This window comes from Ornithodoros turicata, chromosome 1 (assembly GCF_037126465.1).
Source record: "Ornithodoros turicata isolate Travis chromosome 1, ASM3712646v1, whole genome shotgun sequence".
NCBI classification, from domain to species: domain Eukaryota; kingdom Metazoa; phylum Arthropoda; class Arachnida; order Ixodida; family Argasidae; genus Ornithodoros; species Ornithodoros turicata.
In genome coordinates this window covers 184,529,842-184,547,537 of record NC_088201.1, presented here as the reverse complement: position 1 = coordinate 184,547,537, position 17,696 = coordinate 184,529,842, and the positions used below count along the sequence as shown (strand labels likewise).

At 47.5% G+C, this 17,696-nt stretch overlaps 1 protein-coding gene across 1 annotated transcript in view; it reads right to left on the bottom strand.

Moving 5' to 3' along the window:
• Positions 1-4,496: 4,496 nt before the first annotated feature.
• LOC135391700 (annexin A7-like) overlaps positions 4,497-17,696 on the bottom strand; it is a 34,098-nt gene continuing 20,898 nt past the window's right edge. Inside the window, exons 5-13 of the mRNA XM_064622059.1 lie at positions 10,906-10,941; positions 9,786-9,821; positions 9,504-9,539; positions 9,220-9,255; positions 8,936-8,971; positions 8,659-8,694; positions 7,261-7,302; positions 5,151-5,195; positions 4,497-4,591 (exon numbers count right to left, since the gene is read on the bottom strand). Coding sequence (XP_064478129.1) covers positions 4,497-4,591; positions 5,151-5,195; positions 7,261-7,302; positions 8,659-8,694; positions 8,936-8,971; positions 9,220-9,255; positions 9,504-9,539; positions 9,786-9,821; positions 10,906-10,941 — 398 coding nt within the window. The remainder of the gene's footprint in view (positions 4,592-5,150; positions 5,196-7,260; positions 7,303-8,658; positions 8,695-8,935; positions 8,972-9,219; positions 9,256-9,503; positions 9,540-9,785; positions 9,822-10,905; positions 10,942-17,696) is intronic.

Sequence of the window (17,696 nt, the reverse complement as noted above, 5' to 3'; positions counted from 1 at the left end):
CTAAAATACACATTTTACGCGATAGTTCTTGACGGTAATATTGATGGTAATACGTTCATCTCACGCGGTAATATAAACTAAAGTATTAAAAATGTAGCACATGGCTTAAGTAGGTTCTTGGAGTGACGTCAGGGTTGGTAGATGTGCGCCGCGTGGCAGTCGTCAGCTTCAGGAGTTTTCTCCGAGGAGTGAGGTCATCAACCGTGGGTCATTGTCCTGGTTATCGGGAAATTTCAGAGCAGGGTGGGTGCCGCTTAGACAGGGAACTGAAAGGCGAGAATGGCGAAGTGGGGCATCGATGTCTAGGTGACAAGGCTTCTTACTGTGAATAGCACACCAGCAGCTTCGTTCATTGTTGACCGTTCTTTGTGGCAACGAAAATCGTGGTGTACTATTCACAATTAGAAGCCGTGTCACCTAGGCATCGATACCTCACTTCGCCTTTCTTGCCTTTTAGTTCGCTGTCTAAGCGGCGCCCATACTGCTCTGAAATTTCCCGAGAACCCGGACAATGACCCATGGATGATGGCCTCACTCCTGGGGGAAAATTCCTGAAGCTGGCGACCATCACGTGGCGCACCTCTACCAACTTTGTGCTACATCCCTAACACTTTGGTCCTGACGAAGACAGTGCCCTTGTCGAAACGTCGACAGTTCTGTTAAACGTTTAATAGTATATTATAATCTTTGTGTTAGCTTTGTGCGTTTGTTAACTTTCCTGTTATCTGTCGTCCACGTCTTATTATTTTAATTTTAATCAACTTCGCAGCTGTCTGATATATCAACCTCTTGCTCCTTGAAAGATGCGACAGCACCAGAGGACACGTGTTTCCCCGTGTTTGCGGCTCGTCAGCTCTGGGTAGCTGCGCATCGTTCGGAATTGGCAAACCAGGGGTCACTCAGCGAGCGATATACACCTGGGAGGGTGAATCAGCACTCCTCAATGCCACAGTGCAAGCCAGTGAATTATAATGAGGGGAAAAAGCCATTAAAGAAACAAGTAAATGACACTAGACGTGTTTGAAATTCAAAATTACAGGTTAAGATGACTTCTATGGCTGCACGCAGAGAAACAGATACTCATGGAACGATGCGACAGGACCAGAGGACATGTGTTTCGCCGTGTTTGCGGCTCGTCAGCTCTGGGTAGCTACGTGGGGTGCATTGAGGGGTCTGGGTGGCATTGAGGTGTGCTCAGTCACCCTCCCAGTTGTACATGGCTCGCTGAGTGACCCCTGGTTTGCCAATTCCGAACGATGCACAGCTACACAGATCTGACGAGCCGCAAACAAGGCGAAACAGGTGTCCTCTGGTGCTGTCGCATCGTTCCATGAGTATCTGTTTCTCTGCGTGCAGCCATAGAAGCCATCTTAATCTGTAATTTTGAATTTCAAACACGTCTAGTGTCATTTACTTGTTTCTTTAATGGCTTTTCCCCCTCATTATATATATATATGTATATAAGGAAAGACAATTAGCAGATGCTCTTTGGCTGCACGTTGAACATATACCAAACGTCTCCACACCAGCATTGGACAGCTGTTTCGGCCTTATTGGACCTTCATCAGCAATGCGTGGGTGGGCGACGTACGCCACTCGCTCAAACGTCGCCCACCTACGCATTGCTGATGAATGCCCAATAAAGCCGAAACAGCTGTCCAATGCTGGTGTGGCGATGTTTTGGACTTATAAGTATATATATATATATATATATGTTTCTAAGTGCTCAAACGTCACGATGGCAGTACTTCAAAACTGTTTCGGCATTATTGAGTCATTGTCAGCAGTACGCAGGCAGGCAACGTTTGAGCGGATGGCCTCAGAAGGTCGCGTAGCACGTGATTCCTCCCGTCAGGGTGTGCTAACACAGTATTGGAAGCCCAGTACAAAGCCAGTGAAGTATATAAGAGAAACAATTAGCAGAGACTCTGTGGCTGTACGTATAGCATCTGTTTGTAAGTGTTCAAACGTCGCCATCCCACTAGTGGACAGCTGTTTCGGTCTTTTTGGGCCATCGTCAGCAGTACGCTGGCAGGCAACGTTTGAGCGCATGGCCCCAGAAGGTCATGTAGTCCTCCCATCAGGGTGTGCCCACACACCACTGAAAGGCCAGTGCAAACTCAGTGTAGTATATGAGAAAATAATAGCTGGAGCTCTTGCCTGCACGTATAGAATATGTTTGTAAGTGCTCAAACGTCGCCATGCCAGTACTGGACAGCTGTTTCGGCCTTATTGTGCAATCGTCAGCAGTACGCAGGCAGGGTGTGTGTGGGCGAATGGCCTCAGAAGGCCACTTAGCACGCGATTCCTCCCATCAGGGTGCTCTAACAACCCACTGAAAGCCCAGTGCAGAGCCAATCAAGTATATAAGAGAAAAAATTCCCCGAAGCTCTTTGACTGCACGTGGAGCCATCCTCTCAAACGTTGTCTGCCCGACACAATCCGGTGCGGATTTTGTTGCAGCGATCTGCGGTCCGCCCGGCATCTGAAACCAACTTTTAAACCCGGGAAAAAACGAAACCGCAAGCCATAGCGACCTCGAACCACTTCAGTTGTGTCTTTTCCGACATGTACTACAACCTCCTCATTGACATCTGAGATCTAAAAAAATAATTAAAAAGTTAGAAAATTAATTACCGCAAATTAATTGACAAGGGGCGATGAAGAAATATTGTGGATAGACCACACAACTGCCAAGCACCTACAGTTGGTTCTATATGTGTAGAGCACTGAGTTTTTTCTTTAGCCCCTGGCCCTTTTTTGGTGGGAGACCCTGTATTCACTTATTGTGTTTTTCATCCGTTACAGGATTTTTATTATTTAAAAAAAAACACGAAAGCAGCATAGACGTCGTTTTTGAAGTTGAATTCTATGACCAGGCTGACGTCTTCTTGAAAAAGTATACAAATACAAGATGACTAATCACCTAAAATTCACTAATTACGAGGGGCGTTCAAGTTAAACTGGGACTTTCTGTCTCCTGAGTGTACAAATGGCTCCCGCTACTTCTTTTTCATCATTTTCACACGCGACAGGCCTCCGCGTTCACCACGTAGTGGTCCAAAGTTTGTGCGAAACAGAAGACACGTGCTAGGCAAGATGACCGAAAACGAGGTGAGCGCGCACATCGAACAGCGAATTGTCATGAAGTTTCTCGTGAATGAAGGCGTAAAGTCATCTGAAATTCACAGAAGACTTCAGGCTCAGTATGGCCACGATACACTTAGCCGCAGCAAAGCGTTTGAGTGGTGCAAACGGTTCCGAGACGGCCGTACATCAGTGCAGGACGATCCCGGCCGGGGCGGCTCAGAGCCCAGTGTGAGAGTTCCTGAGAACATCCAACTTGTGGAGCGGCTGATCCTCAAGGACCGACGATAACATGTCTCGAACTGGCTCGAAAGACGGACCTTTCTGCGGGAACGTTGAACACTATCATTCATGAACACCTCAAGTTTCGGCCTCATCATCAAAGGAGTCCTCCTCCTACAGGAGAATGCACGCCCGCATACCGCGCATCTCACGACACGCACCTTACAGGAACTTGGCTGGGAGTTGCTGCCACATCTCCCTTACAGTCCAGACCTCGCCCCCAGCGATTTCCATCTCATCGGGCCACTGAAGGCGTTCCTTGGGGCCGCCACTTCAGCTTTGACGACGAGGTAAAGAATGTGGTCCGAGCATGGCTCCTACGCGTCGGTAAGGATTTCTACGCTGCTGCCATCCAAGGCCTCGTGAAACGCTGGGACAAGTGCATTAGTGCAGGTCGAGATTACGTTGAAAAATAAAACTAATTTCTCGCCTGTTAGTTCATTTTACTTTTGCGAAAACTAAAACTCCCGGTTTGACTTGAACGCCCCTCGTAAATCTTTAATTAGGGGATTTCGGGCAAAAGGCGGATAGGAGATCGAGAGACTGTCCCTGTTGAAAGCCATTCCACTTTTAAAGGATCCTGAAACACGCACCTGCATTAAGATATACATCCCCGAATTTTGCTATGCAAATGAGCCAAACTCCAAAAGCGTGCATCAGAAGCGCATCACCTTCGCCGACGGAGGCTGGGCGTGAAAGCGATTTATCAGGCTCGGAGGTCGGCACCCACTCCAATCATCTCCATCGCTTCATGTACACACACCTTTTACCCTCAACTTTCGGCATAACCGCAACTTCGTGCACATTTGATAAGCCCACCTTCAAACTTGGAACTGCACAACGGAAAATGCCACTGGAGAAAGCACACCGGCACAGGTGAGCGGATGATGATGATGAATGTGGCGCTATTGTCGATTTCCATAGCGCTTTCCGCCTTGGTCGCGGCGGTGCAAGTTAGTGTAGCAGACGGCCCAGGTCACCACGGTTTCGGTTTCGGCTCATTTGCATATCAAAATTCTGGGGTCTATATATTTACGCAAGTGCGTGTTTCAGGATTTTTTAAACGTTGAATGGCTCTCAACTAGGATGGTCTCTCATTCTGATCTCCCGCTTTTGCATGAAATCCCCTAATTAAGCAGTTCACTAATGGATTCTAGGTAATTAGTCATCTTGTAGTTGCGCACTTTCTTCCAGGGGATGTCAGACAGGCCGTAGTACTCAACTGTAGAAACGGCATCTATGCTGCTCTCATAGAGTTTTTACAAAAACTCTCGACAGATAAAATGTTCGAACAACCTGACTCGTTTAAGAGCGTTGGCACAGCATTTGCCAACAATTTATTTTATGTAGCGTGCTATTCTTATTTTAATATGCAGCGAGTGTTTCAGAGTCATACTTGCGATCTCGATTCAAAATCATTAACTGTCCAAACTGTCAGGAATAATCCCTGACTTGACTAATTAGCTGCCTGTAAGGAAGGTCCTCTCCCTCAGGAAATAAACGCCATTTCTGCACAGGTCATCAAAAAAAATGCTTGCGTATCGTGAGTCATCAACCATGACAGCAACTCAAAGAGTTCATCTAAAAAGTGTGTAGTCCACTACCTATTCATTTAACTAGACTCAAGCGAGTTTTACCCACTGATATGGCGTAACGCAGCATAGGAAACCATTAGATACGTGCATTGGAATTATTTGCGCCCACCACACGATTTATTTCTGTCCTTGTCGGTCATATCACTCATAACGACCGTGCATAGCTATGCATAAGGGGATACTCACAACCTTCTTCGTGCAAAAGAGGAACCTCAGGAACGGCAAGTTGATCTGCGACGAAACAAAAAAACTTAGAGCCAATTGCATTTTGTTGGCTGTACAACGTATGTCACCACTATTCGGGGTAAGACCAACCTTGTGACCCTCGAAGGTGGACGTTAACTCATAATATGGGAGCTCATAATTGAAGACATTACTAAATGATCATGTTACATGAAAGCAAGAGCTGAAGGCAACGGTTTTCATGTCAACGGAAAAGGGTTAGACCCTCTTCACTAACAAAAGTGAATAGGAAATATAGGATGAGCGTAGTAAAGTACTGTATTGTTGCTGCGAAGTTCCCTTAAATGCAGCTTTGAAACTTGTGAGATGATAAATGGGGAGGTTGATGACAAGGCACGATACTCTACCCCATTGCTGGTGGCGACGTCTGGAATGAAATAATGAACCTCTTCACAATAAGAATCGAAGTCATATGGTGTCCAAAAAGGATCAAAGAGCTTTGAGGACAGAGCGTTGGTGGGCTGGATTTGGCCAGGAACAAAGCGATTTTGAGAGAGCGAGAGAGAGGGGGTGGAGGGGCGAGAGTCCAGCTCACTAACCCAAACGGAACAAAACTTCCTATGGTGTTCCTGGGGATATCCTTTCCCGGAAATTCGGATCTCCCTGGGAGACAGACATTTTTCCGACGGACGTCCCCCACATCTCCGAGTGGCCATGATTTGGACTTCCCACAAATATCCTTCGTTTGTCCTCACAGGAAGTTACACGGAGATACCCGGACGTTGCACGGACTTACTTGCGTACGTGCTCAGGGCCCTGCATTTTTTCATTATTATTCATACTGCTTTATTGAGTTGCCGCGTAAGTGGACAGATTCTTACTAGGCCTGTAGGCGTTATTTCTAGCCATTTTGTTTCGGGTTCGGCCACTGCTTCGTGGCTCCTTTTCGTTTGTTTCTCGTATTTTCGTTACGGACAATGAGCACAAAGTTTTAAAAAACAAAAATAAAGACGTACATATAGAATATCTTAGAACCATGAAGATCACTTAGAAAGGCTGTGGCATACCTTTCCAAAGCGAAAACAGATACTATATATTGTTTGTCTCGCGATCTTCCACAAATTCGAGAGTCCAGTTTGCCTGCGAGTCAAACTAAAAGGTGGGGTGTTCAACTTTAACGTGATTGCGTATACCAATAACAGTGGACTGAAGAACTGCTTGGCGCATTAACTCATTATGATGCAACATTTGTGTTTCTTACTCCTTTTGCTGTAAGGCGTTTAGTTCGTTCTTCGAAAGTCGAACTCACGCCGCGATGCACCTTGCCATGTTTCTCTCTCCTGCGATAATGCTCCACGTAACATCCCGTCAGGGACCCTATTTGGACAATTCTTCAAACGGCCTTTACGGTACATCCTGCGCATGTACGGTTAGGGATGTCCATTTATGTAGGTCCGAGAGATGTCCACCTGACATCCATTTCAGGACCTGGACGTTAGGATCTATTTTGTACATCCGCAGGAGATCGTGTTCTGTCTGGGAAGAGATCCAGAGAATGCGGCTCCGGAATGTTGGTAGTGTGGACAATGGAGAAGAATGAGCTCCAGATCTCCTAGAACACCGCAGTGACATCTGGGAGAGTCAGTTTGTCTCGAGCGGTAAGGCCATTGAGCTGTAGAAGCCACATAGAGTCGCATTCGATGACTTAATGCAGCATCTTGACGAGATCTGTTTCCTGGCCATGCGGAGCGTTGGATCAAATCTTCTCAGCATAGATGGGGGGGGGGGGGGGACAATGTCGTTGTTAACTTCCGGGAAGCCAGGGGTGTCACGAGGCGTCGAGGAATGGAACGAGAATCTCCTCTCAGCAATGCAATACTCGTCCGCCTCCGAGGCGAGAGAGCGGCTTCTGCGGCGCTGTAGGCCTATAGAGATCGGGGCCCGGCAAAATAAGTGCTAGCTGGCCGATTCCAGGAGCGACGAAAACGCCACCCGAACACGCGATATTGCTACGTTTCGACCAAGCGAACAGAAATGCTCAGAATCTGGCAAAGAAAGCAGCGAAGAAATCCCCACACGAATTTGCCATAATATTAACTAGATACATACGTACCTAGCGCAAAAGGTGATGGAGTCCCACGCGTCGTCGTAGTATCTGCAGTCATAAAGGAGATGACAATCAGGTCAGGATGTTCCCACTTGAGGTTATCCTTGCGTTACGTAACAAATGTGTCGATCATAATCGTCTACATCTGCTCTATACATCCAATGTGACAGTATACGTAGCACAATGAAACCATACACATCCTACATACATTCGCTCTCTGCAAAATGATTGTCACCGCAGAGTAACGGAAGATGGATGTACTAATTTTTACCTGTGAGAAAATTAGCATTTCCTTCATGTGAGTGATGAAATTCAACTCCGTAACTTGTGGTGTTAAAGGGACTATGAAACGATTTTTTACTTGGTTTCGTTCGAAAGAAGACATTTTTCTGAGACTAGAACCGAAATTTTACTTTCGTCGCGCGAGCGGATTTCTCGGGAGCGAATTTAAACGGAGCGGCGAAGGGAGGACAGCTAGCGCCGCGCCGTGGCGAGCTGCCGAGCGGAGACACAACGGGCAACTTGACGCGACCACGGCCGGCTCAGCAACACGTCATCGTGACGTGTTGCCGAGCCGAGGAATCCTGCCAGGAGCATGCGCCGTAGGATCCCGCGTATGCGTTCATCGGGAGTGGAAATCTCCATGACAGCAGCTTTCGCGTGATCGGCAGATTTCGGCAGTGGCGGCAGCCACAGCGCGAGCTCGCGGCATTACTTGCCATTGTGCAACACCGGTGACGTAACGGGGAACCGAAGTGCGGTCCGTACAGTTACACCATCGGCAGGGAAATATGCGCGGGAGAGGAGGAACGCGGAAGAGACATTTCCAGCGCGCGCTCCTCGCAGAGTGGAGCGATTTCGTCCGGAAAAATTTGTGGCATATTAGTTTCTCTGCGGGAAGAACAGTTTCCATCGAAAAAAAGTATGGGGGTTCGGGAAATTTCATAGTCCCTTTAACATATCAGGGAATACTCCATAACCTACAACAGAAAGGAAAACACGCAGTGTCCGTGCAATAAGAGAGATATTTGCTCAGTCACGAGTACGCAACATTCACCATGTACGTAAACCAAATATCAGCAAAACTATTGGCGTCATTCGTGAGAGTAAGACAAGGTCAGCCGCCCTAAAAACATCTTAAACATAATAAAAGCTTCAACACATCATACACTCTAGGTGAACTGCTACAAAAACTGATCCCGTTATCATTCCATATTTCGCGGGAAAGCAGGGTTCCAGTTCTCAACAAATCAGGAAAGAGCACAATGTGTTTCGGAACAGGCGTGTTATGAGGCGCGCTTCCCCATTGAAATGTTAATCCTGTCAATAAAAATATGCACGGCTAGATACTGTACGCGGAAGAGCTGTTCCGTTCACATGAATGATTGCAATTTAAGTTCCTACCCTGTGGTGACAGCATATCGGGGGACACTCTGTAACCTGCAAATTAGAATAAAATATGTAATGTTCGTACAAGGACAGAAGCCGATATAGCCGAGCCTCTCTTCCCCGAGGGTTCCATTCCTCAACAAATCAGGAGAGAGGACAATATCTTTAAGAATAGGTGTGTCACGGAGGCGCGTTCCTGCATTTAATCTCACCATTAAAAATATGCAGGGCTCGATACTATACTCAGAAGAGATGTTCCGTTCACATGAATGATTGCAATTTAAGTTCCTACCCTGTGGTGGCAACATATCGGGGGACACTCTGTAACCTGCACAAGAGAATAATATATGTCATGTCCATACAAGGTCAGAAGGCGATATAGCCAAGCCTCCCTTCCCCGAGAATTCCATTCCTCAACAAATCAGGAGAGAGCACAATATATTTAAGAATAGGCGTGTTACGGAGGCGCGCTCCTGCATTTTAAGGTTAATTCCATCATTAAAAATATGCAGGGCTCGATACTATACTCAGAAGAGATGTTCCGTTCACATGAATGGTTGCAATTTAAGTTCCTACCCTGTGGCGACAGCATATCGGGAGACACTCTGTAACCTGCAGAGGAGAATAAAATATGTAATGCCCGTACAAGGTCAGAAGGCGATATAGTCAAGCCTCCCTTCCCCATGGGTTCCATTCTTCAACAAATCAGGATAGAGGACAATATATTTAAGAATAGGGGTGTTATGGAGGCGCGCTCCTGCATTTTAAGGTTAATTCCACCACTAAAAATATGCATGGCTCGATACTATATTCAGAAGAGATGTTCCGTTCACATGAATGATTGCAATGTAAGTTCCTACCTTGTGGTGGCAACATATCGGGGGACACTCTGTAACCTGCAGAGGAGAATAAAATATGTAATGTCCATACATGGTGAGAAGCAGATATAGGCAAGCCTCCCTTCCCCGGGGGTTCCATTTCTCAACAAACGGAAGGGAGAACAATATATTTAAGAATAGACGTGTTATGGAGGTGGCGGTTGTATTTTAAGGTTAATCCCATCACTAAAAATATGCATGGCTCGATATCATACTCAGAAGAGATATTCCGTTCACGTGAATGATTGCAATTTAGGTTCCTACCCTGTGGTGGCAACATATCGGGGGACACTCTGTAACCTGCAGAGGAGAATAATGTATGTAATGACCATACAAAGTTTGAAGCCGATATAGTCAAGCCTCCCTTCCCCCAGGGTTCTATTTCTCAACAAATCGGGAGAGAGGACAATATATTTAAGAATAGGCGTGTTATGGAGGTGGCGGTTGCATTTTAAGGTTAATCGCATCACTAAAAATATGCATGGCTCGATATCATACTCAGAAGAGATATTCCGTTCACGTGAATGATTGCAATTTAAGTTCCTACCCTGTGGTGGCAACATATCGGGGGACACTCTGTAACCTGCAGAGGAGAATAATGTATGTAATGACCATACAAAGTCTGAAGCCGATATTGTCAAGCCTCCCTTCCCCCAGGGTTCCATTTCTCAACAAATTGGGAGAGAGGACAATATATTTAAGAATAGGCGTGTTATTGAGGTGGCGGTTGCATTTTAAGGTTAATCCCACCACTAAAAATATGCATGGCTCGATATCATACTCAGAAGAGATATTCCGTTCACGTGAATGATTGAAAGTTAAGTTCCTACCCTGTGGTGGCAACATATCGGGGGACACTCTGTAACCTGCAGAGGAGAATAATGTATGTAATGTTCATACAAGGTCTGAAGCCGATATAGTCAAGCCTCCTTTCCCCCAGGGTTCCATTTCTCAACAAATCGGGGGAGAGAACAATAGGCGTGTTATGGAGGTGGCGGTTGCATTTTAAGGTTAATCCCATCACTAAAAATATGCATGGCTCGATATCATACTCAGAAGAGATATTCCGTTCACGTGAATGATTGCAATTTAAGTTCCTACCCTGTGGTGGCAACATATCGGGGGACACTCTGTAACCTGCAGAGGAGAATAATGTATGTAATGACCATACAAAGTCTGAAGCCGATATAGTCAAGAATCCCTTCCCCCAGGGTTCCATTTCTCAACAAATCGGGAGCGAGAACAATATATTTAAGAATAGGCGTGTTATGGAGGTGGCGGTAGCATTTTGAGGTTAATCCCATTACTAAAAATGTGCATGACTCGATATCATATTCAGAAGAGATATTCCGTTCACGTGAATGATTGCAATTTGAGTTCCTACCCTGTGGTGGCAACATATCGGGGGACACTCTGTAACCTGCAGAGGAGAATAAAATATGTAATGTCCATGCAAGTTCAGAAGCATATATAGTCGAGCCTTGCTAGTATGACCTTGACTGTTCCCGCAGACGAAGGTCATCAAGCGTGTAACTAACATCTATGTGGAACTCATTGCTGTGTTACGGTATACGTACTGCAAAACAGGAGATATAGTTGAACAACAACTTGCGGTTAATTGTGCAGAGATCCCATAAAAGTATCTACTGAGTTAAAAGATCAAGCTGTAGGTATCCGAATAATACTATTGAGCGATCAGTTGCAAACACACTCTGGATGGCTTTCTGTTGCTCATAGTCGTCCAGCTGCAGCTCCAATTGAATCACCGCAGCTGAAGAAACCCAACAGCACGCCGATGTCGGCCCAGTGTACTCCTGCAAACGCCACCGACGTCTACACAATATGCACCTTGCACCCACAAGTTGGGCTGATATCATGCTTCAGCATGCTGCCGACACAACTTGCAGACGCACCTGACATCGGCCCAACCCCTCCTTCGAAACATCCCCAGGAGCTGGGCCGTTGTTATGTGCCTACACGCCCCCGAGACGACTGTCCGCCGATGTCAGGCGACCATGATTTCCTATATTGCATTTCATATTCCGTGCTTTCGCCATTAACTACAAAAGCAACAGCAGTTCTATGCTTCATGATTACAAACAAAGCGTCATTCAATTCAACTGTGTTTATTTTTATCTGCAACAAATCTTCATAAGAAGGAGAGTTACCTTAGGGCGGTTTTACTTTTTTCACTCGATTACTCGACAGGGCTGCTACTAGGAAACACATTTTTTTTGCTCAATTAGGGGACTAATTAACAGAGATATTTTAATCAACTTTTTAATTATTGACTTTAGGGAGCACATTGCAATTGCTATATTATAGCCTGATACCCCATGATCCGAATCACTCATGAAGCACTAAAGTATTCACAGCGCGTGCCGTACACCCAAGCATTTCACTGTTGGAAACAGAAAGTGACGCCAAAAGAGCGACGGTGATGTCAATATCTGGGAGCACACAGAAAAACGTCATACGCGATGCTGGCAAACCCTTGTTGCCCCAAGCAGCACAATGTACTGAAAGTCGAGTGCAATTGGGGTGGACGGTATGTGTCTTATCAATGTTCTTTAGTTTCACGAGTCTGCTCAATGCCTTCTACCTACCCATCCCCCCTAGTGCACTCGATTTTCAGTACGTTGTTCTGCATGGGGCGGTATGTTTCACGATCTTTGTTTTGTTTTTTCTTTTTCCTTCCTTTCGTTCCTTCATGTGTTCACAGTCGCTTGCCGAATCAGTCATTTCATCCTGCCGGACACAGCTCTTGCCCTTCCCCGGTACGATAAGCGCTTATATGTAGCCGTGATGCGCAAAGGTCTTTGCAAGCAAAAAACGACAAACAAAACAAAGATAACGAAACATCAGGGCCAGTTCTCACTTGGCGACGCCCGACGCAGCGTCGTGACGGAAATAGACGCGCATTTTTGGTGTCGGGAGAGGAGAGACGTCGAGCCAAAAAAAAAAACTGCCATACCGAACTTCTTTCACGACGTCGGCGAGAGCTGCCGAGAACGACAGCTGGCGACCAATAAGGTGACAAAGAAAGGCCACGCCTCCTGAGTTTTCGTCTGCTTTGGACGACGGAATGCCACTGTGGAGGGAACATGATAATCGTGCGCGCTGACGGGGCGGCGGAAATGCGCCTCTACTTCCGCCGCCCGCTCACGACGCCGCGACGGTTGTCGCCAAGTGAGAACTGGCCGTTATGTTTTTCGGTGACGCTAAATGAGCGCGGAGATATCGCTCTTTTGCGGATCACTTGAGGTGCGCAACGACGGCAGGGCTGAAATAATTAGCTCTGTGGCTTGCGTTGCGGTTATTTTCGTGCTGCATCAGTGGTTCGAGCCCACCATGTGAAGAATAGGCTTTAATAGTACAATTGCAATGTGCTCCCTGAAGTCCATAACTAAAAATGTGATTAAAATACATCTGTTAATTCGTTCCCTAATTGAGAATAAATACGACTTTCCTAATGTAGCCCCGTTGAGCAATCCAATGGCGAAAGTAAAAGCTTCCTAAGGCAACTCCCGTTACTATGAAAATTTGTTGCAGCTAAAAAGAAACACCCTATGCATTGCTTAACTAGCGAACTTCCACAAAGTCGGGAGTCCTGTTCGCCTGCGAGTCGAAATGAAGAGTGATGTGTCTAATTTTGTTTGATTACGCAGAGAAAAACATGGAAGTGGGAAATTGCTAGGTGTATTGTATCACCATCAACAATAAGCCTGTGTTTCTTACTGATTTGGATTCAGACATCCAGTACGTCGATGTACACTCCTCTTCCCACATAAGAAATTTCTTCTGCCGACACCACTGACGTCGGCCCAACACACATTGCGACATTCCCCGAAGTTGGCCGGATGTAATGTTTCGATATTGGGCCGATGTGACGTCCCGACATGCTGTGTTTCGATATGCCAGCTTCTGTGAGATGTCGATCGCAATCTGGAATTGTCGGCGCATTGTCGCTGGTTTCCGTCGCATCGAGCCGACATTGCCAACTTCTGCGAGATATCTGGCACAAGTTGGCAATGTGGGCTACGTGTTGCTGGTTTCAGCCAACACTGAGCCAGTGCCATCTTGAGCGGGATATCTATCGCAAGTATGCATTGCCTGCACCATTTGGCTGCACCATTGGGCCGACCCTGCCAAATTCAGCGGGATACCTGTTGCAGATTGCCACTGTCGGCAGCATGACGCTTTTCTCAGTCAACATCCAGCTGACATTGCCAACTTCAGCAGGATATCTGTTGCAGGTTCGCATTGTCGGCAGCATGTCACTTTCCTTTTGTTAACATTGAACCAACATCGCCAACTTCTGTGGCATATCTATAACAAGTTGGGAATGACGCAAATATAACCAGCCAACATCTCCAACCTCCTGTAGACACTGGCCCGACGTATTATGCTGCCTAGGAATGACACCAACATCATACAATTGAAATGTGGAGCTAGGCGTTGTGACGCTATCCCGTGTTGTGTTATCCCGTGTTGTGTTGCGACGCTTGTCCCTGCAACAGGTCAGTATGACCTGGTGTCCAAGGACACTGCTCTCTGAAGCTAGCTAGTGCTACAAGGATCATCACCAGACATCCTGAAACCGGGCGCGCATCCTGAACATGCGTCGTCCGAAACCACAGCGGACTTGCACGCTTGTTGAACCACTGCCGGTTATATTAACGAGGGCAAAATACAAATATTCAGCTCCTTTGGTGCAAATAAGTTTTGATCATTGTCGGCTATGACAACAATCGTATTAAAGAGGAGGATATACGTGGGGAGGGATTCGAGCAAAATCATCAGGAAGGGAAAATGTCGCATTAACGATTGTCATGTAAACGAAGTTCGGTTGTATTCTAGCGCGGACACTGCACGCCATTCAACCCACACTCCCAGGAAAGCCATTGGCTCCGCCTGTTATCGAGAGAGAAGGTTACTACCCCTCCAGTAAGCTTGCACTTCCTTTAACCGATTACAAAATTTCCAGTCGCATTCATATTAGTCATTACAATTGAAGTTCTTACTCTGAGGTGGTAACATATCGGGGGATACTCCGTAACCTGCAAACGAAAATGAATTGACTAATCTCCGTGAAATTTCAAAAGCCAAAAGAATTAAAAATACAAAAAGTAATCTTAAAATAAAGTAGTTGTTGTTGTTGACACACGTCATTCAACCTACTCTCTTTCTCAGAAACGCAACTGCATTTCTTGTACTTTTCCTCTGAACCGTAGGAGGAAACGTGATGGCAGAGAGGAAGAGGAGGACGCTGGCGGCACCAGAGAACAACGGTAATAAAAATGAGTTTTCAGCAACGACTACATGTTTTACTGTTATTTTCTTACACGTGCTTCAAATTGGTGATCTAACATACGTAGAATGCGGCAATCGCACCGCACCGCACTTTGGCACCACCCTAAAATATGCATCGCCCCTGGCGATGACACTCTCTTCCTTTTTCACTGGCCAAATAAACCTTCAGTTCTAATTGAGCAGTAGTAGTGAGCACTTCCTTTGCTTAGCCACTACAATCTGGTGACCCGGAAAGAACTCGCCCATGGGGAACCCCGGCGATTCCTCAAGCACATCTGAGGAACCTCATTTTCCTCCTGCACAAGCCATCCAGCCAACCCCACCAGCGATGGGCCACATCGCCGTTGGGCTGCCGCCATTTTGATACCGGAGCCCGTTCATCTGGTTTCAGCAAGTCAAGGCCCAATTTCTCCTCGCTGACATCACCAACCAGTTAACCCAGTACCGGCGTATAGTCTCATGTCTGCGCATATCGGCCCCGCATGGCACCACTCCACACGAGCGGCTTACGTCATGCGTTCTCCAGCGGATGACTCAATCTGAGTGAAAGCGGCTTCAGCAGTTGTTAACGGCTGAAGAGCTCGGCGAGCGAACACCGTCTCAGTTGCTCAGAGTCGTGCAGAATCTCCTCTCTGACAGAGCAGCCACTTTCGATGAATCCCTGCTCCGGGAATTGTTCCTGCAAAGGTTGTCCGCTACTGTCCAGATGGTCCTCTCCACTGCAGGCGGTTTGCCGCTTGCCCAGCTGGCTGAGCACAGAGACAAGGTGATGGAGGTTGCTCTCCCTGGATTAAGCATAGCCGCAGTCTCCGCAACTAACAGACCATCTCGCGGTCCTGATCCCCCTCTGCACGACCGCCGCAACTTTTCTATCTACCTGGGTTTCCCGTTTTGGCGTATCTTCGGTGGTTACCACAAAACGCGGCACCCAGTTTGAAGCGAAACTCTTCTCCGAATTCTTCAAGCTTTTGGGGACACGGCACATTTGCACCACATCGTACCATCCGGCATCCAATGGTATGGCGCAGCGCGTCCACCGCCCACTTAAGGCAGCCACCATGGCTCATCAAGAACCCGCCAGAAGCCATCCGTACTCTCGGCTGTCCTCCTGGGCAATCTCCGGTGCAGCTCCGCTGAGTTGGTCTACGGCACCAACCCCCGTCTGCCCTCCGGTTTGTTCGAGGTACGCCCCTTCGGCCTGACCCCAACACTTAGGTCGACGCTCTCCGTCGCGTGACCTCTGTGGGGGTTCGCCGCGCACAACCTCGTCACGGTCATCCTTCCTCCCGCAGCAGCTGCTGTCTGCAACGCACGTGTTGCTCAGCCTGGACAAGGCACGCAGGCCTCTCGAGCAACCCTACTCCAATCCGCACCCCAATTTGCGTCGTACGTACCTCCGTAAACGGCAAGCCGAGCACGGTTAGCCTTGACCGAGTCAAGCCCGTTATCGTCTGCCCCAGCTTCCGGTTTTCTTCTGTCTCGCCGCACCCGAATCCATCCCTCAAACCAAGCCCCCCCCCCCCCAAAAAAAAAAAGTCTGCAAGCGTGTGTTCCGGGGCCGATCGCTCCTTCGGTGATGGAGTTGGCGCCGCGCCCTCTCGTGGCGTGTTTCCACGATCATCCTTTTTCACGGGCCTTGCCCGGCCGAATAAACCTTCAGTTCCGATTGAGGCGTAGCAGTGAGCACTTCCTTAGCTCAGCCACTACAGTATTGCTGACCTGGGTGATTAGTATGGCTTAGTCAGGAAAAGTGAAAGGGAATACAACGCAGACGAAGTGCGCGAATGTAAACGTGTCATGTCGAATTATGCACTGGTTATTATTCATACTGCTGACGTCATCTCTGACATCATTTATTTACAATTGAGTAGTCCGCACAACGGATGGATGGCGCTCACGGTCTATCATGACGTCATTCTGAATATGTAGGAGCCTGTCGGAGTTACGCTACCTGTTAAGGTATAACTTGCAAAACGTATGTTAAGCTAATGTTTCAGAGCGCAAAAGTGTGCTGAAACTTCACAGTTTAGACTCAGTTTAAAAAACACAAACCATACTGCGTTTCAGTGTTTCCAAAACACTTTTTTTGCCAAGCGTGCACTCAATTCCTTAAGCCCTTCCCGCGATATGACGCACAATGGAAATGGCTATCGTGATCTTCAATTCAAAGTGTCACACTGGACACACTACCAAACCGTGCGAAAAGAAATCAATGCCCTGATAGAGAGCACCACAACATTTCTGCCTCAGATCCTTTCTTCCAGTGATGACGGTCAATAGTTTTCTAACAGATCCTGCCATCCTGACAAAGGTAAGTCTGTTTGCTTTATATGTGTAGCAGCAGCGTCATAATCATCACCAGCACCGCCATCGGTTACGCGCAGCACTGCGCGTGACCCGAGCTTTCGTTTTCGGTTCATCGCCATTAACCGTCATTAAACCCATCAACCTCAGTAGAGCCTGGTCGCCTCATTTCTCGCTCTACAACTGGTGACCCGGACGTGATGTTTTAACGTTCCACCATCATGAACGGTGACCAGCACTCCACCAGCTCTTCGCCTCCCAGCCGGCCACCGCCAGTTCCACCGCTTGAGGTTTCTGTGGCACCGCTCCGCCTGCCGCCTTTCTCCATCTCCGACCCTCAGCTGTGGTTCGCGCAGGCGGAGGTTCTCTTCGACGGACGCCGCGTCACTTTTCAAGCCTCAAGGTTTGGCCACGCCATCGCAAACCTTCCTCCCGAAGCTGCGGCGGAAGTCCGCGACCTAATCATCCACCCCCACCCCGAGTTACCCTACGACACCTTAAGGGACGAGTTAATTCGCCGCACATCTGCTTCGGAGGAGCGGCGATTGCAGCAGCTTC